Source organism: Protopterus annectens, chromosome 2.part1, assembly GCF_019279795.1.
Source record: "Protopterus annectens isolate FY-2018-M chromosome 2.part1, PAN1.0, whole genome shotgun sequence".
Taxonomy (NCBI): domain Eukaryota; kingdom Metazoa; phylum Chordata; order Ceratodontiformes; family Protopteridae; genus Protopterus; species Protopterus annectens.
Window position 1 is genome coordinate 1,165,459,373 of NC_056729.1, and position 26,208 is coordinate 1,165,485,580.

Below are 26,208 nucleotides of genomic sequence, written 5' to 3' on the forward strand. Positions count from 1 at the left end.
GGGTGAATTTCATACTTCCCATCCAATCATCAAGATTATTCTTGAAGAGTGCTAATGAAGAGCTTTGTTTGATATAGATAGGTAGTTTATTCCAGAGTATGGGAAGTTTCTGGGACAGGAATCTATCCCTCCGGCATGTTCTGTTAATTGTGGTGACAAGGTTTAGGTCCCTAGAGCGTGTAGCTCGGAGGGATTGGGATTTCTTTAAGTGGAGCATATCCAACAGCTCTGGGTTTGACATAGCTTTGTATGTTAGGCAGAGATCACCTCTGAGTAAGCGATATGCAACGGAGTAAAGATGGAGTTTTTTGAGAAAGTCTGCATAGGGCATCTGTTTGAGGCTGGTAATCCTCTTTGTGAGGTATTTCTGTGGCCTTTCCATTTGTTGTAGATGTCTTGTGAGGTACATGCCAAAAGGGGCGTGGTACTCTATAATGGGCCTAATGAGTGATTAGTAGAGGGGAACAATTACCTCTTTTTTTCTGGATGAGAAACCTTTTGTGATGAGGTGTGCCACGTAGAAGGATTTCCTGACTACTGTGGCGATGTGATTATCAAAGGAGAGACTACTGTCCACCTGTGTCCCAAGGTTTTTTATCACACCTTCGGTGTTAAGTATACTACCGCCTATGTTGTGGTTCATGGGTACAGAGTTTTTTACCAAAGGGGATGACAATGCACTTTTTGGCACTGAGCTTGAGGCCATGGCTTTGACACCAGGCATCTGTCTCAATGAGGCCCTTTTGTAGGATGTCCACATCATTAGGAGTTTCGATTATGGCTCCTAGTTTGCAGTCATCTGCGAACTTCATTAGCCAAAGATCTTCTGTGTTAGCCTGTACTTCAGAGAAGTAGATACCAAACAGGAGAGGACCCAGGACTGAACCCTGTGGTACTCCACTTGTCACTGGTCTGAAGACGGATGTACCATTTATTAATAAAGGAGTTATACCAGACAGGTTTATTCCTGAATTAACCATTATATTTAGGGAGGTTAGGGATTGACTTTTTTATGCAGCTGTTTATATGATGGTAGAAGTTAGAGGTGAATGCAGCAGCCCTCTCAGATGGGTCTTTCTTCAGGTGTTTTGGGGAATTTTATCTAGGTCGTCTACAAGCTGAAGTAGGTTTGCCCTGGAGAAGTCCCCAAAGAAAGTTTCAATTCATGGTGGGATGATTTCACTAGGCCTGACAACAAGGATGATTGGTTTGTGGAGAGACTTAAACAGGGATGAGGAGATATGGGGTGGATGGGACACAAGTGGAAGCTAGGTCACTAAATTCATAGTTTCAAAGGGGCATGCTAGGTTAACGACCACTAGGGCCCTTAAAAGCCTAGATCTGCAACACAAATGTAGCCCACAAATTTGATTTACATTTAATTTATAGGCGGGTGACTTACTGACTGCCTCTGTCCATCAGAGACACAGGAACCAGATCAAGTATATTAGAGCAGCTTGTGTGTAGTTCTGGTGCAATGGCATTAACAGATGCCTGGGTAAATTAATCCCCCCAGTAAGAAAGTATTTGGTTTGATATTTAACCCCCAGTGGTGTTACAGTAATTTCCACAATATTTGGGGAACACTGATGGGAACCTGTAGCTAAAGTAATAGTTGGGAGTTGTTAATGGTGATATGGATCTCAAGTCTCCATATGTTAGGGTTGCAAGATGACATTCCTGATAACTGACATGTCCCACAGTTACCCATAGGACTGAAGGTATGATGATCACTAAACCCTGGTACAGAGGAAGCTCTGTCTTTGCACCAACACCATGTCTCAGTAACTATACAAATATGAATATGTCACAGCTGCAGGAAAGACTCAAGGTCTGGTACCTTTCTATTAAGATTTTTATTTTTTTTCCTTACCTCCTAACAGCTAACCAACTGCCACCAGCTCCTTTCCTCATTCACTGGGTCTACCAGGCCCACCTCAAACCATGCATGGGGCTGATGTGGAAAGTGAAGATGCTGGCTGTATCATTACACTCCTGATGGTGAGTGTGCCCTATCCCACAGCAGCCTTATAGGCTCTGCAATGGTTGCCTTTGACAGGTGCTTGCGTGTTTCTGGGCATCTGCAACCTCTAGACCAAGCTGTATACCTCTTGTAGTGTAAATCTGCCTGGCTCTTAATGCTGTTACTGCAGTGAGCCTAGACATTCGCTCTCCTCCCCAGGATATGCGAGCCAGCATCAGCCACTTACTCCCATTCTCCGGTGCCCAGTCTCACCTGAGCCTGTTCTCTCTAATCAAACATGGTTGCTCTGCGGCACAGTCAGGGAAGAGTTATTTGTGTTTACTTCTAAGTTTGCCCCCTTGTTATATGCTTATTACAGATTCCTGGACAATATTTTAATTTTATGGAAGGGTTCTGTCCAACAATGGGAAACATTTTATTTGGAGCTGAATGACTCAACCACCTTTTTAAGGTTTACTTATAACAAATTTGTCAGAGATTAACTACTTAGCTGCGACAACAGCTAAGGATAGAGATTTGAAAGATTTTACATCTACAATATATCATAAATAAACCTCTTCCATTTCCTACATACATTTTACAAGTTGTCATCCCCTATATCAAAAGAAAGGAATTGTGAAAGGACATAAGGTCCGCCTTTCTAGATTAACTACTACTGATATTGTGTTTAAGAATGAGTTAGATTATATAAGTAATTTATTTTTGGATAGGGGATATCTGATTAGTAAACAGTGTCAAAAGGGAGATTTTAAAGGGTTGGAATGATAAAATTGCACCCATACTTCAAATTAGTTTGAGTCACAACATCTTAAGAACTCAAGAATTCAATATGGCCTTTGATAACAAGACAAACAATTTTGATAAATTTGAGAATTCTTTAATGACTGTTCCCTAAAGCAGTGATGTGCACAAATATGTGAACACAGTTAAGAAAAACTGGAATACAGGGTTTAGTATAGAACATAGATTAGTAAAGGAAAAACTATTAAAAATTTACTGGAGTCACATAGTGACAATGTGCTGTCTACAAATATATCACATCATATGTAAAAATGCGACTGCTGTAGATACTGTAGGTTCATTTACGAAGGACCTTATATAGTGGTGAAGGGCTTGACAGAACCATTATTTTTCCGGGGAGATGTAGTTGCAATACTATTAGAGTAGTACACCAAGTTGTTCTCTATGCAATACATCTGATGTTGGTAAGACTAAAAGAAAGGATAAGAGAACATATTTATGATATTAAAAGTTGTAAGTCTACTAATGCATTGTATAGACACAGTGTTTTGTGTGACGGTTTTAAAAAGTTCACGTTTGTTATTACTGATAAAGTTGTCACCTCCAATAAAAGTAGAGATGTGTATAACCTCTTAGAATTTAAAAAAAAAACAATAATTTGGCAACTGAAACTCAATGCAACAGCTTTGCCTGGTCTTAATGACACATATTTCTATTTCCAGTGAGCTTAAAATGAGGACTAATATGCTTTTAAATGTCATATTTAATTAGCTTTTAAAATATTTATAAAATATTACTTATTAATATCTTTAGTGTTATTTAAAATAGAAGGTTGGGATCCTTTCTTTTTTATGTGTGCAGTTATACACAGCATATATTTTTATAGTCAGGAAAGCTGTGTCATTAAATTTGATACTGGATTAAACCTGCATCTTATTCGATTAATTAACACTGCATACTGATTGGTGTAAGAATGTATATAAACTGGTGGTGTCTGGCTGCATTTTTAACTCTGAAGAAGTCTGTGGATATATGGATGAAAGCACTTAGTTCACTGTTTAATAAACTGTGTAAAACCATGCACCGGGTGCTCCATTTTTTAATTTGGTTTTGTATTGTGTTTTTTCTTGGATATTTTATTCCCTTTCTATTTAGACTTATAACACTAAGCAATGCTACCATGATGTTGTCTAAATCTGAGTTAGAGTTTGCTATGTTGGACTCCTTTGTGTCAGTGGTTTACAGAGAAAATTCATCTTCTCAGGAGCAGAGACAGCTGAACTTGGATGCTTCAGGGTTGTACAAAAAGCAATTTTTTAGGAAAGGTTCTAAAGGAAGACTGACCTAAGGTTCCCCATCCTTATTCCCAAAATACTGGTACAGTTGTTTCTAGGGAAGAGGTGATGCATTAAAAGGATGTTAGAAATTAGACCTCATACCCTGAATGTCTCTCCAAAGAAGGAGTCATAAAGAGGGGAGCTATACGAATGTGAGGATCCTGTTGTCTTTCTTTTTTGTTTTTTTTTCCCTGTTTTCTGCTGCCTTCCAAGCATCAACTTCCTCCCGGTAACCCATAAATCATAAGAGGGATCATTATCCAGGCACTCATCAGGGTTTTCAACTGCTTTAACTGTAGCACTGTTAAGCAAGCATATGCAAATAAGGGGAACTTGCACAATGCCATGTACTGAAAATGAGCAAGTCTGTACATGCACATAGTCGCAACCACAGCAAGCATGATGCTTGTCAATTCCACCTTGTGGCTGACTCCTTAAATTTCTGGGTAATTAATCAGGCTTGCATAACCTCAATCACAGAGCTTTATCCCTCTATATCTTAGTGCCAGCTTGCCAGAATGGTCCCATTATCTTTGTGTGCCTCAGAAAAACATTTCAAAGTCTAGTTCCTAAAGCAGGGCTGACATGGAAGAAAGACAAAAGAAAAGACCTTCACCTTTTCTTTATGCAAGAGGGATGTAGTCTGCGCTTACTGATGCATGAGGTGAAAAGTTAAGACACAGTTGACATAATGGTTAAGGTATTCGCTTCCCATGCGCAAGGAACTTGGTTTGATACTGACCATCAACCAATGCCTCTGTGGAGTATGCATGCTCTCCCTGTATGTCTGTGGGTTTTTCCCATCTCTCAAAACCATGCTGGATGTTTCCATCTCAAACTCACCCAAATAAGGAGTTGTGGGCAGCAGCACAGACTGATGATGATGCCTACGGGGAAGGCTTTTACAGGCCACTGCTTTAGGCATTACCTATGGTGTACAGTATCCTCTAGATAGGAAAACAAAGATCACAGACTGTGGGTCATGTTAAAGCTAGAAACTTATTGTAAAAATTGGTTCTACGTGATTTGATCATGTTGACTAATCTTGTCAAAACAGGTGATGGGTACTTGTCAGCACAAAGTGGGCTGATACTCGGCCTACTCTGACGTACACCCAGGACCCATGAGTCTCTATTGGTTAGTAGGTGCCTGCCATAAAGTCTGGCGAAGAGAGTATAAACCCAATCTTCCAAACACAAACTAAGGACTGCTACATCGTAATATAGGATCACTGACAGGACACAGCTTAGAACTGGATGACATGATGGCAAGGAGAAGGCTGAACAACCTCTGCATCCAAGAGTCAAGAAGGAAGAGCAATGCAACAAAGTTACCTGGCTTGGGATTCATAGTCTACTGCTGAGGGAGAGGAAAAATTAGCGATGATGAGAGATACACTGCAGAAGCCAGTGAAGGACAGATTCATGGCAATTAGACTACAGTGTACTAAACCCCAGAAGCAGGGTTGTAACAGCAAGGGAAAGAGTGCACTCAGGCAGCAGTTACAGGATCTACTAGACAAACCAGGACAACATGAGCTAAGTTCACATACTGGAACAGACAGAGCAGGATATGAGGACTTTCTGAGTCCACATGTGTGGGGCAACAGGAATAAAGAAGAAGCAATTCCAGACTTCTGTCTGGTAAATGGCTTGATGGTAGCCAACACATGGTTCAGCAAGGGAGACAGTCAAAAGATCACATACAAGAGTCACCAACATGCAACTCAGGTAGACTTCCTCATCGTAAGGAAAGGGCAATGGGGTATAATCACTGACTGCAAAGTCAACCCTAGTGAAACTGTCAACCCACAGCATAAACTTTTAGTTATGTACTCACCATAACTTCAGATGTTTGGGATCCATCTCGCCTACATTCTGAATGATGGGTTCGGAGCCGATCCCTCGGCTCCGACTCGGCACGCTTATGCCAAAGAGCGAAGTCTCTTATTGGCTGAGCTTACTATATCCCAGGATGCACCACCAACAGTCCCCCAGATCTAGTTTGTCCGCATACATGCACACATGCATACCCTGCTTATATAACATCGTCAGATGAAACAAGATAAAAACAGTGGAGCTCAAAACCGTTCTATCTCTTCTGATCTGCAAGGCAGGGGAAGGAGGGTGGGTATTAGGAATGTGAGATGGATCCCAAACATCTGAAGTTATGGTGAGTACATAACTAAAAGATGTTATGTGATCCTATCTACATTCTGAATGATGGGACAGCGTCCTAGCACCTGAATCCTGGGTGGCTCACTGGAAAACACTCCTGAGTACCGTGGAACCAAATGAAGCTCGTCCTTTAGATGCCACATCCAATTTGTAGTGGGAAATGAAAGTGTGCGGGTTGGACCAGGTAGCAGCACAAATTTCCGAAATGGCGAGCTTAGAATGAAAAGCTATAGAAGTAGCCATAGCTCTGGTAGAATGAGCTTTGATAGATGATGCGAGTTGCTTATTTGAAGAAGAATAGGCCTGAGTTATGCAATCTCTGATCCATTTTGAGATTGTAGCTTTTGTGATGGTTTGGCCCAATTTATTATCTGAGAAGGACACAAACAACTGGTCTGACTTACGAAGTTGTTGGGTCCTATCTAAATAGAAGCGTAATTGCCTGTGAACATCCAATTTATGGAGAGTGTATTCTGCCTCATTAGAGAATTTTGGAAAGAAAACTGGTAGTTCTAGAGATTGTTGAAGACAGAAACTAGAGCAGACCTTTGGGACAAAGGATGGATTAGGCCTAAGAGATACTCTATCTTTGTGAAAAATGAGATATGGTGGTTTAATAGACAGGGCTTGAAGCTCTGAGACTCTTCTTGCTGAAGTAATAGCCACTAAGAATGCCGTTTTCCATGACAGGTATTTTAATTCGCAAGTAGCAGCCGGTTCAAAGGGGGGAGATGTTAATGCACGAAGCACTAAATCAAGATCCCACGGGGTGCAGGATGAAATACTGGTGGTCTTAACAGACTCAAGACCTTTAATGAATGTTTTGCATAGCCTGCTGCTCATCAAAGGAGGATCCGTGGATTCATGGAATTTAGAGATAGCAGCTAGTTGAACTTTAATAGTTGAGACAGAAGATCCCTGATTAAATAGGGATGTTAAGAATTTCAAAACCTCTGGGACAGGAGCAGTGATAGGGTCTAAGCCCTTGAGTTGAGCCCAGATAGCAAACCTCTTCCACTTACTGAGGTACAATTTGTTAGTGGTGGGTTTATGGGCCGAAGACAAAATGTGAACAACTTCCGGGTCTAGTGTGTGGCTCCTGACTAAGGTCGGAAGTGGAGGAGCCAAGCTGTCAATTTCAGAGATTGAAGGGACTGATGCCAATGTCCCGACTGATGGATTAACAAATCCGGGATCAGGTCTAAGGTCCACGGATCGTCCACCGCATGCTTTTTCAGGTAAGGAAACCATATTTGACGAGGCCAGTATGGGGCAATCAGAATCATTGACGACCTTAGCTGAGAAGCTTTTTGAATGACTTTGGGAAGGAGTGGGATTGGAGGAAAAGCATAAAGCAACCCTGTTGGCCAGGGTTGAGCTAGAGCATCCATGGCGGTACTTCCTGATGTGGAATCAAGGAGAAGAACCTTTGGCACTTGGTGTTTTGTGGAGTCGCAAATAGGTCGCAGCACGGCGTCCCCCATCTCTTGAAAACCTGGGCTGCTACTGTGTGGTTTAGAGACCATTCGTGAGGAGAGAGAATTGTCCTGCTTAATTTGTCCGCCAATACATTTGACTTTCCCGGGATGTGGGTCGCTACCAAGAAGCGGTTGGTAGCTACAGCCCATTCCCACACTCTCATGGCCTCTCTGCAAAGGGGATACGATCTGGTCCCTCCTTGTTTGTTCAGGTACCAAACCACCGACATGTTGTCTGTGTGGATGGCGATGATACCCTGAGGAAGGAACTTGTGTAAGGCCTGTAGGGATAGAAGTACAGCCCTCATCTCCAACACGTTGATGTGGAGAAGAGCTTCGTCCGGAAGCCAGGAGCCCTGAACTAGCCTGCCCAGACAATGCCCCCCCCACCCTATCTGGGAGGCATCTGTCGTCAGGGTAACCGCTGGAGGGAGAACAAAGGTTTGCCCTGATCTAAGTTGGATGTCTGAAGCCACCAGCGCAGGTCCCTTTTGCATATTTCCGTAATCATGATGTGATGATTGAGGGGGAGATCTTGAAAAGACCATTGAGTTGATAAGAGCCACTGAAGAATCCTCATGTGTAACCTTGCTAGAGGAACTAAAAGTACCGTGGCAGACATTGAGCCTAGAACCTGTAGGACCATCCTGGCTGGGGCTTTGGATCTCGAGATCAGAGCTTGAACTTGGCCCTGTAAGGTTCGGATCCTGTCGGCCGGAAGAAAGACACGCATCAATCTTGAGTCTATCTCTGCTCCTATAAACTTTATGTGCTGAGAGGGCAGCAAGACAGACTTTGACCAATTGAATGTAATCCCAGGGAAACACCCAGGGAGATGGTGGCTTTGAGGTTGTCCATTAGTAGATGCCTGGTGGTGGCAGTCAGGAGCCAGTCGTCGAGATAGGGAAACACTTGGAATCCAAGACTTCTCAGGTGAGCCGTCACTACTGCCAAACACTTGGTGAACACCCTGGGGGCTGTGGTGAGACCAAAGGGCAGAGCACAAAATTGGTAATGACTGGCTCCCAGGCTGAAGCGCAGATACCTCCTGGACGCCTGATGTATCGGTATGTGATAATAGGCGTCCTTGAGGTCTATGGAGCACATCCAAACATCCTTCTCCAACAACGGAGAATGGATTGCAACGTGACCATTGAATTTGGATTTCGACGGATAGGTTCAGTCTGCTGAGATCCAATATTGGTCTCAGGTCCCCTGTCTTTTGGCACTAAAAGAACCTGGAGTAATTTCCTGATCCGATTTGGTCTGTGGGGACCGTTGGATGACTCCTTTTGTAGCAGCTTTGAAGCTTCTGCGGCTGCTATTTCCCTTTGACTGGGTGGTGGGTCCGGGATTCTCTTGGATGGAGGGGTGAGTATTTGAATGGGATGGTGTAACCTCCGGCAATTATCCGGCACCCATCTGTCCTGAGTGATTGACTCCCAGGCTTTTAGGTGCTTGGCAACGACACCCGACTGGCTCCGAGCAGCACAGCCGGGCAATCCCTCATGTTGTGTGGGAGGCTGAAGAGCCACGAAAGGACTCGGTCTCCAGAATTGCGGGCCCTCTGCCGCCTCTGGGACGGCGTCTCCCTGAAAAATTTCCCGCCCTCTGCCTCTGGACGGGAATCTTCCTGCTGTTGGAAGAAAAACTTGCGAGATTTCGAACCACATTTTCCCCTCCTTTGGCCTTGGGGTAAGGCCGAAGGGAGTGGAATAACGGGCCCTCGGCAGATAACGTTTTTCCCTTTTGCTCACAGCGGGTAAGGGTGTCTTTCACCTTGGGCCCAAACAATGAGGACCCATCAAAGGAGCGTCGGAAGGAAGACTTGAAGGCCTCCGAACTGACACAAGCGGAGCCAGGCCTGTCTACGGAGAGCCACGCCTGTGTCTGCCGCTCTACCCAGCGATAGGATATGAGCCTCATGGACGAGTTAGCAATTGACGTCAGGATAGCCAACTGAGAGCTAACGGACTGGGCTAGCTGCTCAGGTAGGTTACCCGAGAGGGAGTCTGACAACTCCTTGACCAGATCCCTCTGAAGCCTAGTAAAATGTGCCAAATAATTCAGAGACCTTAAAGTAAAGGCCGCTGAAGTCAGGGTGCGCTTACCTATCCATACTCCTAGACTCCTTATTAGGAGGATGGATGGACGTTGAAGCCTCTGCCACGTCCTGCTGTGTAGCAGATGCCACCACCATGGCATCTACAGCCACGCCTTTAGTAAGGAACTCCTTCTGGGAGCAGATAAGAATTTGTTCGACGAGAAGGGACTGGTTCCACAGTATCCGGGTGTTCCCGCCCGACAAACTAAATCCAGAAGCTCGTCGGGCGGAGACACCCAGGAGGCGGAGGGCTGAGCCCCAAAGGCCTTGAGGAGCACTGCAGAGGGGGGTTTGGACATCCAGCCGCCTCGTTGTTTGAGGATCTCCAAGATGTCTGCAAAGGAGACATCATCAGAGGACGACTTAGGGGACCCTCTGCATCATCCATATCCGTGTCCGATGTGATAGACTCGGGGAGTCCACGTGCTTCCTCTTGCACGATCTCTTCCTTGGGGTTCCTCTGGAGATGACTCAAAACCCTCAGGAAGAGGGAACCCCCAATGGGGGTAACCTCAGGCCTCGGGGCTCCGCTGGCCACAGACAGGGGAACTACCAAAGACCCAGTCTCCACGCCCAGGGAAGGTGCTGGTAAACCGGAGAGATGGCGAAGAGGATTTGGCCAAGGCACTCCTCATGGCTCTGAAAGCCGGACCTCCCGAATCCTGGGAGCGTCCAGTCTCCGGGCCATGATAGTAGACGGAAGTCCCAGCCAAGCACCGAGAGGGAGGCTCGGAACCAGCATCGGTCCCAAACATCACCCTCGGGTCCAGCCGAAGAAGTCCACGTACCAAACTCGGACCCGAGGGCCGGGTTGGAGTAAGGGTCGGAGCCGACCCTGAAATCTCCACCGGCTCCAAGAGCACCTGCTCCGCAGTCGGAGGAGGAATAGCAATGGGATGGGTCATGGCCATCGGCTCGAAGCCAACTGGGTCGGAGCCGAAACAAATTTTGGAAGACTGGGGACTGGAAAAGTCTTTGGAGCACCCTGTCTATATCAGAATCCGACATTCAAGACCGAGAGGAAACAGAACGGGTTCGAGAAGACCTCCCTCGGCCCCAAGGGACTAGGGGACCGGCTCGAGGCGACTCGATGAGAATCGGCGCCCGAAACACACACACCAGATTCCATCGGTGCCGAGGTAGACTTCGCCGAGGAGGAAGTGTCTGGCGGGTGACCCTTGTCGGCTCCGAGAGCAGTGGAGCCGACGAAGGTGACCCGCCTCGTGCACCAGCAATCGGCTCCGAGGAGTCGATGCTGGAGGCATCGAGGCAGACCGTTCCGACCTCGGCTCCGATTTCTTTGGAGCCGAAGGAGAGGCCTGCCTAGGTCTCTTGGCAGTCGGATCCGACGGACTGGTCGGAGCCGAAGCCCTTTTCTTTTTGGCAGGAGTCGGAGCGGAAGACAAGGCTTCTTCAAAAGAGGGTTTAATCAACCCTTTAAGAATTAATTTATTTTTCCTCTCCTGGAGGACCCTAGAGGAAAAAGCGTGACATACGCTACATGACTCCTGCAAGTGCTTAGCCCCTAAACAATAAACACAAAGTAGATGGTCATCAGTAACAGACATCTTAAATGCACACTTAGTACATTTTTTAAAGCCCGAAGGCCTAGGGGCTTGAGACATAATGTTAGCAATTCCTGACAGGAAATTTAACCACTGTAGAATCGGTTAGACAAAAAAAACCGAAGGCTTACAGAAACTATGTAAACACAACCTTAGATGTACAAACCGGGAACTTTAACACAGTAAAAAGTTCAATTATAGAGTTTAATCGAAAAGGCCCTGGATTGAAAAAACAAACTCTACCCAATCACACACAATAAGTCCAATACTCAATCGAACACAGCAATAGCAATAGCAAAAGCAATAGCCGTTAAAACGGCTTTTGTGAAATATAAGCACAAAAACTGACAGAAAAAGTAGTAATAAAAGCTACTCAGCCCAGCCAGCTCGAGACCACGTCCTTGCAGTTAAGCGGCAAACGAGATCTGGGAGACTGTTGGTGGTGCATCCTGGGATATAGTAAGCTCAGCCAATAAGAGACTTCGCTCTTTGGCATAAGCGTGCCGTGTCGGAGCCGAGGGATCGGCTCCGAACCCATCATTCAGAATGTAGGCGAGATAGGATCACATAACATCCAGTGATTTCCACAATCAGGTGCAAGCAGTGGTCAGAGACTAGGATGAAGACCTGGATGTTGACTGGAGAGAAAGCACAATAGTACAAAGAAATACTCAACATTTTAGCACCTCAAGCAGAAGAGGAAATAAGGTGGTGTTAAATAAAAAAGTCGGCATCTCAAAACAACATGTGTGACGATTGTAGAACCGATATTTCTATACCTGGCTCAGCTGCATAAGGTCTATGAGACAGTGTGAGACAGACAAGATGGACCAGGCTAAGAAGGAATACTGGTTGGCTAACAAAGAGGCAGATAAAACAATCATCCAGACTTCAGAGATTAAAGTTCTAGATTAAACTTCTCAACAGATATGCAGAAATTAATTATTTAGCTGGAAGTATTCTTGAAATGTCTTTTAGAAAAAACAGCAGATCTACTTCAGCTCAACAAGTTACTCCACACTCACTCACACCCTCTAAAGTGATCCCTCTGGTTTATTTTTGCCATTCCTGGGTCCAAATCCCCAAAGAGAAAATAAATCGGGCTGGCTCACAAGGCAATTTCCTTACCAGTGGAGACCTATTTCCTGAAGTATGAAGTAAAGCTGGGGATATCTGAAAATGAAATCCCAGCAAATAACCAAAATACAGAGGAATGTGAAATTAGATTATAACAGGTATGTTACCACTTCCTGCATTACCCCAGGCTCTTTCCCAGCAAATAATGTGGCAATCTACATTTCTAAACTCGAGCTTCCCTGCTAGGGTGTAAGCTGCCTGAATCAATTTTGCTCATGCCCGACATCTGGTGAGTATCATACCTGACTTACACACAACAGTTCACATGTGATAAACCCACACTATTAACTCCAGCAGAGTCCAGCCATGTCATGTGAGCAGCCTGGCAGCAGGTACTTACCAAAAAACATCTCCCCTAATCCTGACATCAGAAGACGGTCCAGTAACCCTACTATGGATTGGCCTTTTTTGATTTATTCTAGACCATCATAAGGTTGTTTAGTGGACGGTATTTTAAATGATTTGTCACTCACTAACCCACTCCCCAGCAAAACTCCACAAGGAGCACACAGCTCCAGTTAGCAAAGCTCTGATGTTTCAAAGAACTCAAAGTCCTTCACCATGTTAGGCTGATGATACACAGGATAACCTTATCAGCAGCAAAGGGTTCTAAGCAAAGAAGCTGTGAGGATTAGTGGGCTGCACAAACCCCAAACTCTACCATGACCTATGTTCTCATCGTGTAGCAACAAGGTGGAATTCACTACCTCACAGCATCAGAACCAAAACAAATGCCAGTCAATTCAAAAGGATTCTTAAAAAATATCTTAATGACACCTGGCTTTGCTCCTGTGCTACTCCAGGGTAACTAGTTTTAATAGTTCTGGTCATACTTTTTCTTCTTCCCTGACCACCTCATCATAATCTATGCTCTCTCCCATGTCTAGATAATCTCTAACCTCATCCTTTTCTATCCAATTTCCCCCCTACAAACCATTCCTCAGCTTACTCTGAAAAACTACAATAAGGAATTATATGAGATGATTACGTAATACATATAGCACAGAATGTGATTTCTGTGTACTGTATGTCTTGTATATTTTTTGTATAATTTCTTGTATAAGTGTTGTATAATTTATTTTATAAGTTTTGTATAATCTTTATATGTGGAGCTTTTCTCCTCCGCTCTCCGATGAGAATGGGTCTTATCCCAGTTGGACTTTCCCAGTAAACAAATATAATATAAAATAAAATAAAATAAATAAATATGACAAGATAACAGCTGGCACAGATATAACATATTAATGCATAATACACATACATATGAATATTTATATACATGCATAAATGTATTTTATATGTGTGTGTGTGTGTGTGTGTGTGCATACAATTGTTCTGTGGACCGTTGTTCCACTGCGACGATCCCTAATGGGAAAAGATGAAAGGAGAAGATACATGTATATACACACACACACACGTGTGTGTATGTGTGTGTGTGTGTGTGTGTGTGTGTGTGTGTATATATATATATATATATATATATATATATATATATATATATATATATATACAATATATATATATATACATACGGGTCCTAGTTACATCACCAAAATTCCACTCCACCAAATTTCAAATAAACGACACCAAACATCAGAAAGACCAGTACAATGAAACATCACTTTCTTGAAACACACAACACTGAAACAACACATAAAACCAAACAAGAACAAAGCAATATAGCCTCAAGCATTTCTACAGGGGGGCAAGCCTCCCAGCACCCCCCACACCCCCTGCTAATTATATATATCATCTCTGAGATCGCACTACAGTGATAGAAATGGTATATTTCCCAATCGTCACTGTATTGCAATCTCCATTTAAAATTACAGACACTGTAGAAATCTCAGAAGAGTATGGTGTGCCAAAAGGTACACAAACACTACAAAGCGGAAATAAGAGCTTCCTCTTACCTCTTTCAGTGAAATGAACTTCGGGATAGTAATGTTCTGTTGTACTGGTCTTTCAGACATTTGGTCTCGTTTGTTTGAAATTCGGTGGAGTGGAATTTCGTACCCATATATATAAATATATGTGTTTAGATACATACACACACATGGCAGAATGGCACACCAGTTATCACGTTTATCTCACAATGCTTGGCTCTCTAGTTCATTTATCAACTGAGGCACCTTCTGAATGGAGTCTGCACATCCTAGGGTTTTGTTGAATGTTTGATATATTCCCACATACCAAAGACAGCCTATACATAAATTGGCATTCTCTACACTGCCTGTGTGTTTGTCTGTCCATTTGACAGTCCCTGCAGGTGTCCTGCAATGGGTTAGTGGCTCATTCATCATGAGTTTCTATGCCTTGAACCCAATGAATGCTGGGATAGGCTTCAGTCCCATCTCCAGCAACCCTGCAAAAGATTAAGCAAATAAGCAGAGAAGTAATGGAGACATGAAAACCACAAGCATGTACATATATAAAACATACTTCTGAACATCAGCAGTCACTCTTTGAGTTTTTTACTATAAATTCTATAATCAACATAAACATCTAAAAAGAACAAATTTTGGTTCCACGGGACAGAGGGATTGAGTCCTTAATGCAAATCCAGGCACCCAAGGTTCAAATAGACACTGCACTGGAATGGCCAGACAGGGAGGGAAAGGTGTGTGGCCAATTACCCCTCACGGGGGAGGGGGGTTGTGAGTACTTGGGGGACACATAAGCAAGTGCAACTTCCCCAATGGAGACTAGGGAAACCATTTGCCAGTTTCAGATAAGGAGGCAGAGTTGCTTGTTGGCAGTGTCCCTTGTGGAAGTGAAAGATAACTACAGAGGACAGCCCACTGAACAGCCCCCTTCACCTGCTTAGCTGGGCATCTACATGGAAAATAGGGATAAATGGAAAACACCTTGAACCATTCCTGATTATACTTAGTGATGGCCCCTCCTGATCAACTCTCAGCTCGGTGATGGATAAACTGGTCAACTGGCCTGGAGGCGCTTATATTCAACAAATAGTGGGGGCAAAATGTGCAAACAAAATCTTATAAGAACAAAGCTGTGACAAATGCTTAGCTAATTTTAGTAAAAATAAAAGGAAGATGCCAGATTAACATAGGTTCATAGGTAGGTACTAGGCTATCGGCCCAAGGGCCTACGTAAGCCTAGCCAAAACGGTTCCCTGGCTTACACCACCCAAGAAAGTTATTTTCCTGTGCCACTGTCGAGCAGAGACACAGAAGTGATCCCCGGGGTGTATTTCCTATTTTCCATCCACTCATCAAGATTTTTCAGACTGCTATTGAACATAATGAATGAACATATAGTAAAATTGGGGTTGTTGCTCAATAAAAAAAAATTAAAAATAATGCTAATATAGGCCCTCAAATAGAAGCTAAGTAAAACAAGGTGTCAGCAACTCTTTAGAAAGCAGTATATAACTTACATAAGCATACAATGAATGGATCTCACCTAATGGTTACAATAAGTCTGTATTTAAGGCATCTTCCCTTAATCATTGACTGCATTTGGACTTAGTAAATGCACTACTCTTGACAAATGGGAGTATGAATAGTCACCTGTGAAACACTGTTTTAAAACCTAAATGGATAAAAGAACTATACAGGTTGCATTATTCAATGGAATTAGGACATCCGTGGTCATGAATTATGCATTAAGCCACAACTGCATGAATTTCTTCAAGAAGGAGACAGTAAGGATATACATTCTGTATTCAGTAAAGCAACAGGCTTTGATGTGATAAAACTAGAAGTTTCCTTGTGCAGTCTGTAGCAACTGAATAAGCTTAATCCTCTGCTGACAAAATAGATTCACAAACATTTCCTTTCAACAAAAAAATTTGCTGTAGCTGACAACTTACTTTGACCAAAGTTTTACCTTACCTATATTCTCTGCTGTTCTTTGTTTCATTCCTTTTATTTTTGGAGCAAACTGAATTCTTCTTCTCTGTTCATCCTCATCAGATTCACTCTCAGCATCAGAATCCATCTTCTGGTTTGGCCACTGATTGCCATAATTCTGCCCTGTGTTCAGTGGGATAAAGTCAGCCCTGGCTCTTGCCAACTGCCGTTTCCTGCGAGCGGCCTGAATGCACTTGGCATCTGGAATGTCAGCTGTACTAAACAGAACCAAGAATTTAATAAGAAACTTGTAACTTAAGTCTACATCTTCTTTCTTAATCTCTCATTTATTATATCTCCAAGTATTTTGATTAAATGCATATGTACAGTCCAATCTTCAAATAATTCCCAGGTTAAACAGTCTCTAATGAAAGACATAGTGACTGATGTACAATCACTATTCTTAACACAGTTTTGATCTAGGAGTATCATTCAAAGTTGAGCTACTCTATTAACCTGATCAATTATTATCAACACACAATCTAAAGAACAAGAGAGAAACACATTTAAACACTTTAAATACAACTTGAATACGAAAAAAGACTTGATTCAGTCCATCAGTTGTATCTGTTAATATCCAATATCTGTCTAGCATTTATCCAACTTTGCCTACTGCACTGAAAGGTGCTTTCATGTAGTACTTTCAAAAAACAGTTTGTGATGGTAACATAGAGAGTTAAAACCCTATTTCTAGCCAATCAGTGCTGAATTATTGGCTTGGATACTTGATGGCGGAAACAAGGAAGGTGTGTGTGCCTATCCTGGCAGGGAGGCAACATGCCAGGCAGTTCACATTTGCTGATGACTGCAAGCTGGGCACTATTATCCACTTATCCACCGACGCTAAATAAAGTTTGGAATATGCACATACCTGGAGTACCGAAAACAGTCTTAAGCTAAACGTGAAAAAAAGAGCAGCATAGTAACATTTGGCAAAAACGTTGCTCTCACCTCATATGTTATAACTGGTAGTCCTCTTCAGACAGAAATAGTTTTAAGTGGCCTAGGTACTTACACTCAGTAGCCTACCATCAAAATCCCAAACTCAATTTATACTTTGGTGTGAAATCTACAAGCTTTGAAAAATTAGCAACACTGTCCCCCAAAAACAAAATAACAAATTAAACAGACTATCTACACATTAAGAGACAGCCAAAAAGATAAAATTATCCTAATTAGATATAATGTTAGCATTTCCAAAGTTTACAGCATTATATATCTATTCCTGAAGTGCTTACACTTGCTATTTATCTTAATATATTCACTACAGGGAATAGTTGCATGCTGCAGCTGTTTGGTATACCCTACATCAACTTTATTACAAGCTGAGATAAGTACAAACTTGCAGTGTTATAAGATAGTACTGAATTTTATTTTTTCTGTTTGTTTCATTGAATATTGTGTTAAAAATAGTATTGCATTTATCTGCCTATTTGTTTACTGAAAATTGGAAGCTGATATTGTGTTAAAAATAGTACTGCATTTATCTGCCTATTTGTTTACTGAAAATTGGAAGCTGTCTCTCTCTCTCTGTCTGCATTTAGTTTTCCCCACCCGCCTTCCCTGTTCTTGTTGTGGTAGTAATCTTGGTGGCTTTGGAATTGACCGCCCCTCCTGTAAAATTGTGTTTGAACACTCCTCCTGGGCCCATCTCATTTGCTCACTCAACCGAGTACAGTGAGATCATATTTTGATTTCAAACACTCCTACCATTCCCATCTGTTCAGCCCTATCCCAGCTCTATCCTAGTCTAGTCTCATTAGCTTATCCTGCCTAATACAGAGAGAACATTTGAGTAGGCATACCCACTTAGGCCCTGAACTTGTCTGATTGAAGACTGCTGGAACAGGGCTCTCAGTTCTGAGTTTTTTTACCGGTTAATTTGTTCAAATCAGTTTGCTTGTTTTCTATTGTTATATATATATATAAAAAAAAAAAAAAAAAAAAAGAACAATTTGCACTTTATCTGCTTTTACTATATTTGTGTTTTTTCTTACTTTATTACCTTATTTTGCTTTTGCCTCTTCTTAAAAGTACTCAATTGTGTTTGTTCTGCTGCATTTATTACTGCTTGGTAATAGCCTGATTAAATTGCAACTGTTATTCTAAGTCTTTTGGTTATTGCACTTGGGCTTCAGACCAGTTGTTTTACATTAAGAAGGTTTGTGGTCTGCACTGTTGTGGCAGGACAGATGGATTACATCCTTCTAAGTTGGGAATTGCTGATTGAAGGCTCAGTGTCTGTTATTCTAAAAGTGTATTAGTTTTGGTTTAAGCACTTGGGCTCCAGGCCAGTTATTTTACATTAAGAAGGTTTGTAGTCTGCACTCTTGTAGGAGGAGAGGCTAGATTCTACCCTTCTGAGCTGGGAATTTCTGGTTAAAGGCTTACTATGCCTGCTCATTTGAACAGTTTTTTTCTGATATTGGTGCACCTTGTCTGCTGTACCATAGACTAGATTCAGGCCTGCTGAATCTAGCTTTGTTTGTATAACTTGAGCACTAATCCAGGTCATCTTTTTTGAAGAAAGTTCCCCTGCACCCTCGTGGCAGGAGTGTGCGGTTAGAACTTGTCAGATTGAAGACTGCTGGAACAGGGCTCAGGTTTGAGTATTTTTACTGGTTAATTGGGTAATTTGTTTAAATCAGTTTGCTCGTTTTCTATTGTTATATATAAAAAAATAAACAAATGCACTTTATTCATCTGCTTTTACTGTATTTGTGTTTCTTCCCACTTTATTACCTTATTTTGCTTGTGCTTCTTCTTAAAAGTACTCAATTGTATTATTCTGCTGCAGTTAATACTGCTTGGTAGTAGCCTGATTAAACTGTAACTGTTATTCTAAGCCTTTTGGTTTAAGCACTTGAGCTTCAAACCAGTTGTTTTACATTAAGAAGGTTTGTGGACTGCATTGTTGTGGCAGGACAGGTAGCTTACATCCTTCTAAGTTGGGAATTGCTGATTGAAGGCTCAGTGTCTGTTATTCTAAAAGCGGATTAGTTGTGGTTTAAGCACTTTGGCTCCAGGCCAGTTATTTTACATTTAGAAGGTTTGTAGTCTGCACTCTACTGCCAATCATGAGCGGACAAGGTGATCTGCTGTGGCGACCCCTAACCAGGAAAAGCTGAAAGAAGAAGTAGTAGTCTGCACTCTTATGGGAGGAGAAGCTAGATTCTGCCCTTCTAAGCTGGGAATTTCTGGTTAAAGGCTTATTGTGCCTGCTTATTTGATCTGTTTCTTTCTGAAATTTGTGCGCCTTGTTTGCTGTAGCCAAGAAGTTAGTAGTTTATTGGCCACTTTGGGTTAATTTCTCTCTCTCTTTCATTTCCGACAAACTTTCAACTTAAGCACTCGAACCATTCATTTCAGAGCCCAGCACTTGTTCAAAACTCATCGCAAGCACTAATTAACTCTAGCACTAGACTAAGATTTTACTGGATTTTTTGGTTTGGCATTCCTTGCACTGAACATTGGTATTTTTACTAGACTCCCTATACTGTCCAGAAGGACAAGGCTCTCTATTTGTCCCTACCAGCTAATCAGTAAAACAGCTCATTTTACCTATTCAGGCATGTCCAAAGGGCGGTTTCAGGTGTACTTTCCAGTCCAACTGGTGAATCTGGGCAATTTGAGGCAATGTTACAACTGCCTCATGTACACAGACAACCCTCTCCTCCTACCACCAAACACTAATATATGCGAGAGATGCAATTATACAGCCAAACTGGAGGCAAAGCTCTCTAAACCCAAGAGTGGAACCGACAGTCAAGAGGAGAAGGAAAATACTTGCAACACACCACCAGTCTCACATAGACCTACTAAACCAACACCGGCAAATAACACACATAAATACATGAAAACATACTCGGAGGCTATAAATAAAAATCTGCAAAAGCAACAGAGACCTCCAAAGCAGACACCCAAGCAACCTCCACACCCCATCACAAACCATGAAACACATACTTCACATAACCAGTGTGCCACGGACAGCCCTTAAGGCAAAATAATACACCCAACACACTAGTAATAGGTGACTCTATAGTCTGGCACACTGATGTCCCACTAACTAGGCTGGACAAGGAGAAGGTTACTGTTAGCTGCCTGTCGGGTGCCAGAATCCACCACATAACACAAGCACTCGGATCACTCCAGAACAAGTACAAATACGACTCTGTCATTGTCCATGTTGGTGTGACTGACCTGAGATGTACCTCCCTGGACTACATGAAAAGAGACATGGAAGAGCTCTCTGATCACGTAGCTCAGGCCAATATGACCCTGACCCTGAGTAGCATCCTGCCCTCACCAAGAATGATGCCACAGTATAAAGAAAAAATGATAAATCTCAACAATTGGCTAAGTTTCTGGTGTCATTCAAAGGGGATCCAGTATCTGTCCACCTGGGATGACATGCTCGATAAGCCACATTGCTTCGCAAGAGATGGCTTGCACCTGTCACCCTTAGGCTTTCAAATACTGGCCAAGGCTTTTGCCACCCCCAAAGTGTCTTTTTTAGGCAAGGCTCAAAAGACAAACCCACCACCATAAATAGCACAAGTAACCAAAAACTGAGGGTTATGCTACTCAATGCCAGACGTCTAAACCTCAAAATGCATGCACTCGAGGCACTCCTCAGTATGGAGAACATCGATATCTGTGCAGTAACAGAAATCTGGTTTAAGGCTCCTGAGAGAACCGCAGCACTACCAGGCCATAACTCATACCATACTTTTAGGCCACAAAACCCAGACCGAAATACAAAAGGTGGGGGTGTATCCATATTCATCAAGGATACCCACACCTCCAGTTTAGTGGCACAGCACAATGCCTCAGAGATCATCAATGTGCAACTAACAACGAGCAAAACTGCAATTCAAATTTTAGCTTGCTACAGATCATCCACCATGACCCAGGACCCCCATTCAGCATTTCTGGAGACAGTATGAAGGTCCTACCAAACGCCCTAATATTGGGTGATTTCAATTACCGAAACATTAACTGGGAGAACTACTCAAGTACAAACTCCCTTGCCCAACACTTCCTAGAATTTATAAACTCGAACGCCCTGGATCAACTGGTCAACACCCCCACCAGAGGTGACAACATATTGGACCTGGTCATCATCAACATGAGCGACCGGTGTTCTACACCGGAGGTCAAACCCTTGCTGGTTAGATCAGACCATAGACTAATCACTCTGGATATCCACATTCGGTCCCCACCCCCAATCAAGGAAACCTCCATGAAAAACTTTTCAAAAGCAAACTTTATGTTACTTAAGACCGAGGTGGAAAGGTTCACAGCCCTCATGCTAAAGGACAACGATGTCCAAGCTGCTGAATCCCTTACAAAGGCATTCTATGAGCACCTGCAAGAATGCATGGATCGTGCTATCCCAAGCAAAACCAAGACTCACTCCTCCAAGAAAAGGAAACCAGTCTGGTGGACCCCTGCCATAAACAAGCTATACAATAGAAGGAGGAAACTAGTGCAGAAAAGAGTAAAATCCCAAGAAGGAAAGACATTCCTAATTAGTATCAGCAAGAAACTAAGATCCCTCATAAAATCATCCAAGGCTAGCTTCGAAAAAAAAATTGCCAAGGACTCCAAAGATAACCACAAAGCGTTCTTTAACTATGTTAAAAACCTAAGTGGAAACTCTCAGATCTGCTCTGAGTTAGTGCAGAATGGCACAAAATACACTGAACCGACTGATACTCAGAAAGTTTGATAAGAGACTTAGGGACACAGGTGGACAGTGGTCTCACCTTCAATAACCACATCACCACAACAGTCAGGAAATCCTTCTATGTGGCACACCTCATCACTAAGGGCTTTTCATCCAGAAAAAAGGAGGTCATTGAACCACTGTACTCATCCCTCATTAGACCCATTATAGAATACAATGCCCCGTTTGGTATGTACCTCTCAAGACATCTGCAACAACTGGAAAGGCCACAGAAATACCTCACTAAAAAAATCACAGGCCTAAAGCAGATGCCCTACGCTGACTGCCTTAAAAACTCCAGCTATACTCTGTCATATCATCTACTCAGAGGCGATCTTTGCTTAACATACAAGGCCATGTCAAACCCAGAGCTGTTGGACATGCTACACTTAAAGAAATCCCAATCCCTCAGAGCCACACGCTCCAGGGATCTAAACTTGTCATCACAATAAACAAAACATGCTGGAGGGATAGGTTCCTGACCCAGAGACTCCCCAGACTCTGGAATAGATTGCCCATACATGTCAAGCAGAGTGCCTCTTTGGCCCTCTTCAAAAGGAACCTTGACGATTGGATGGGAGAAAGGAAATTCACCCCGGGGATCACGTCAGTCACCCTGCTAGACAGGGGTCCAGGGAAGTAAATAGTGTGGGAAGAAATAGCCAGGGAATTGTTATGGCTAGGCTTGTATAGGCCCTAGGGCTGATAGCCTAGTACCAACCTATGAACCTATGATATTGCCAACATTCTGGCAGACAGGTTTAGTGAAAACTTCACCCCCCTCTCACCCCCTAAAGGGCCCATAACCATACCAGAATAATGTAGTGCCCAGACAATCACTGACACACAGGTTAAAACAGCCCTATCCAAAGCCAAAAATACAGCTTCAATGGGACCAGATGGTGTCCCAGGCTGTGTCTTACATGAGCTCCAAAATGAACTAACCCCTCACCTAAACACATGTTCAAACTCAGCCTCTCTACAGGCTACGTACCCATAGAGTGGCGCACAGCAACCACTATCCCGCTCCACAAAGGTGGAGCCACAACGGACCCCAGGAACTATCGCCCTATAAGCCTGACTAGCCTGGTCTGCAAGGCTATGGAGCGCATCATCATGGAATTCATTAACAGAGACATTGGGAACCTTCAAACATGGGACCCTACCCAGTTTGGCTTTTTTAAGGGCAGATCATGCCTCCAAAACCTGGTGGACTTCTTTGAGACTGTTACCAAGGCTTTAGACGAGGGAAAGGAGGTCCACACAGCCTACCTAGACCTCGCAAAGGCTTTCAACACCATTCCCCATTCTGGTATTACAGACAAGTTCACCAGCCTGAACATAAACCCCTACATCACGAGATGGGTTGCCAATTGGCTCATGGATAGAACCCACAATGTGAGAGTTGCAGGCTCTAGGTCCGACTCTAAACCTGTTACAAGTGGTGTCCCCCAGGGCTCAGTCCTGGGACCTTTCCTGTTCGGTATATACTTCTCAGAGGTACAGGCAACACAGGAGGACTACGGCTGACCAAGTTCGCAGACGACTGCAAACTGGGGGCCATAACTGACTCTCCAGCTGATACAGACATCCTCCAGAAGGGTCTCATTGAGATTGATACCTGGTGTCAAAATCTTGGCCTCAAGCTAAATGCCAAAAAGTGCATAGTCATCCCCTTTGGAAAAAACAAATTACCCGCGAACTAAATACAGAAAATGTAATAAGGGATCTGGGGACCCAAGTAGATAGTAATCTCTCCTTTGATAATCATATTGCCAAGGTGGTAAGAAAATCCTTCTATGTGGCCCACCTAATCACAAAAGGGTTCGCATCTAGAACAAGAGAGGTTATTGTGCCCCTCTACTCATCACTCATTAGCCCCATCATAAGAGTACAATGCCCCATCTGGGATGTACCTTACAAGACATCTGCAACAGCTGGAAAGACCAAAGAAGTACCTCACCAAAAGGATTACTGGCTTCAAACATATGCCCTATGCAGCCCGATTGAAGAAACTCCAGCTGTACTCGGTTGCATACCGCTTACTCAGAGGTGATCTCTGCCTGACATACAAGGCAATGTCCAACCCAGAATTGATGGACATGTTCCACCTAAAAAAAAACAAATCTCCAAGAGCCACATGCTCTAGGAATCTAAACCTCACCACAACGATAAACAGGACGGCTGGAGGGATAGATTCCTGTCCCAGAGACTACCCATGCTTTGGAACAGGATTCCAATCTACATTAGGCAGAGCCCCTCACTAACACTCTTCAAGAGAAACCTTGATGAGTGGATAGGAAACAGAAAATTTACCCCAGGGATCACTGCAGTGGCTCTGCTGGACAGAGGCACAGGGAACTAATGGCGCTACTGGACCGAGGCACAGGGAACTATTCTAAGGGGGCGGCGAAAGCCAACACATTCTGGCTAGGCTTATAGATGCTTTCGGGCAGATAGCCTAGTACTTACCTATGAACCTATAAAACTTTTCCTCCTCCATATTGAGAACACAACTGCTTGTGTGACTTTGTGAATGACTAGCTATGTATCACACCTGTTTTCACTAATCCTTATTTGCATTACATTATGTACTCAGACTGCACATCTTTGCCTGTATGTCACTACAGTATGCTCATTTATTTAACATTTGTTTACCGGGAAAGTCCGACTTGGAAAGAAGCCAATTTTCAGTGGCAGCCTGGGGAGAAATGCTGTAGACGCATGTCTTTGTAACATGGGAGGAAACTGGAATACCCGGAGAAAACCCACACAAACACAGGGAGGACATGCAGACTCCACACAGAAGGCACTCCAGCCAAGAATCGAACTGAAGAACCTCTTGCTGTGAGGAGACAACGCTACTGCTGCACCACTACGCTGTCTGTACCACTGAGCCCTTTTTAGTTCATGGTCCTCTACCTCATGATGCTACCAGGTTCTCTGAATCACTACGTAGCTGTGGGTTCTCACTTTCAGTGCAAATCTACATAGCATGCTACAAAAACTGATTACAGTGGCCAGCGTATCATAAAGCACATAACACAGTAGAAATTTGTTCTACTTTATTTCAAAACATATAAAATTACCCAGGATATCTTCTGATAATGAAACAGATTTGTTTAAACCATATTAGCATTTCCTACAGTTCTGAACATTTTTTTTATTATTAAAAGCATCATTTAAGGAATCTGAACTCATGACAGTAATCAAACAACTGAAAAGCAAAGGTTCTGATCTGAAAGGATATATTGCCAATGTGTAAAAAAACTTTAGTAATAAATTAATATTGATTTTGCAACAAATTTACAATCACCTACAAATAATTGGCACTATGGATAGATAGATTAATAAATCACAAATCATTCTAATTCATAAACCAATCACATACTCTTCTGACATTTCTGCTCAGTAGTGTAGCTAACTGGGGCGAAAGGGTCAAGCACCCTGGACACTGTCTTGTTAGGGGCGCAATTCCCCACTGTAAAACTGACAAAATATACTTATTTATTTATTTATTTGCAGTTGGTTTACCAGGATAGTCCATTGGGCCATTTGAACCCGTTTTCAATGGAGTCCTGGGGAGAAAAGCTCCAATAGCTCTCTAGGTTACAACAGTTTAAAGATTATATTTATACAAGGGTTGCAGTTTTGAACAAGACATTTACAATTAATACAGCAAACATTGCAAGTAATACACACTAGTGATGAGGTTGGAGTTAAAACTGACGGGCAATGGAACATTGCATTGTACAGCTGAGAGGCATTTCTTCTTAGGAACATACAGTTCATAGCTACAGTCTGATTCATTGTTTACAAATCGCATATAAGTAGCAACAGTCTAATGCATTATTTACAACTAACATATAAGTACTGGAATAAAAGTATATGGAGAGATGAATAGAAGGAGAAAGTTTTAGATGAGAATAAGATCGAAAGAGAAGAGAGAAAGAGAGAGAGAAGGAATCTAAGGCATTGAATGAAGTGAAAAAGGAGTTTGTTTTCCATAGAATGAAGGGAACAGGAGTTTGATATCATTTGTTATGTGGGGAGAGAGCAGGAGCATTCCCACTGGGATA

The 26,208-nt window shown here is 42.9% G+C and overlaps 1 protein-coding gene across 1 annotated transcript in view; it reads right to left on the reverse strand.

Annotated features, from left to right (window-relative positions):
* The window catches only part of GCFC2 (GC-rich sequence DNA-binding factor 2), an 881,623-nt gene that overhangs the window by 681,367 nt on the left and 174,048 nt on the right, over positions 1 to 26,208 (reverse strand). The window contains exon 4 of the mRNA XM_044062700.1: positions 16,384 to 16,614. Coding sequence (XP_043918635.1) covers positions 16,384 to 16,614 — 231 coding nt within the window. The remainder of the gene's footprint in view (positions 1 to 16,383; positions 16,615 to 26,208) is intronic.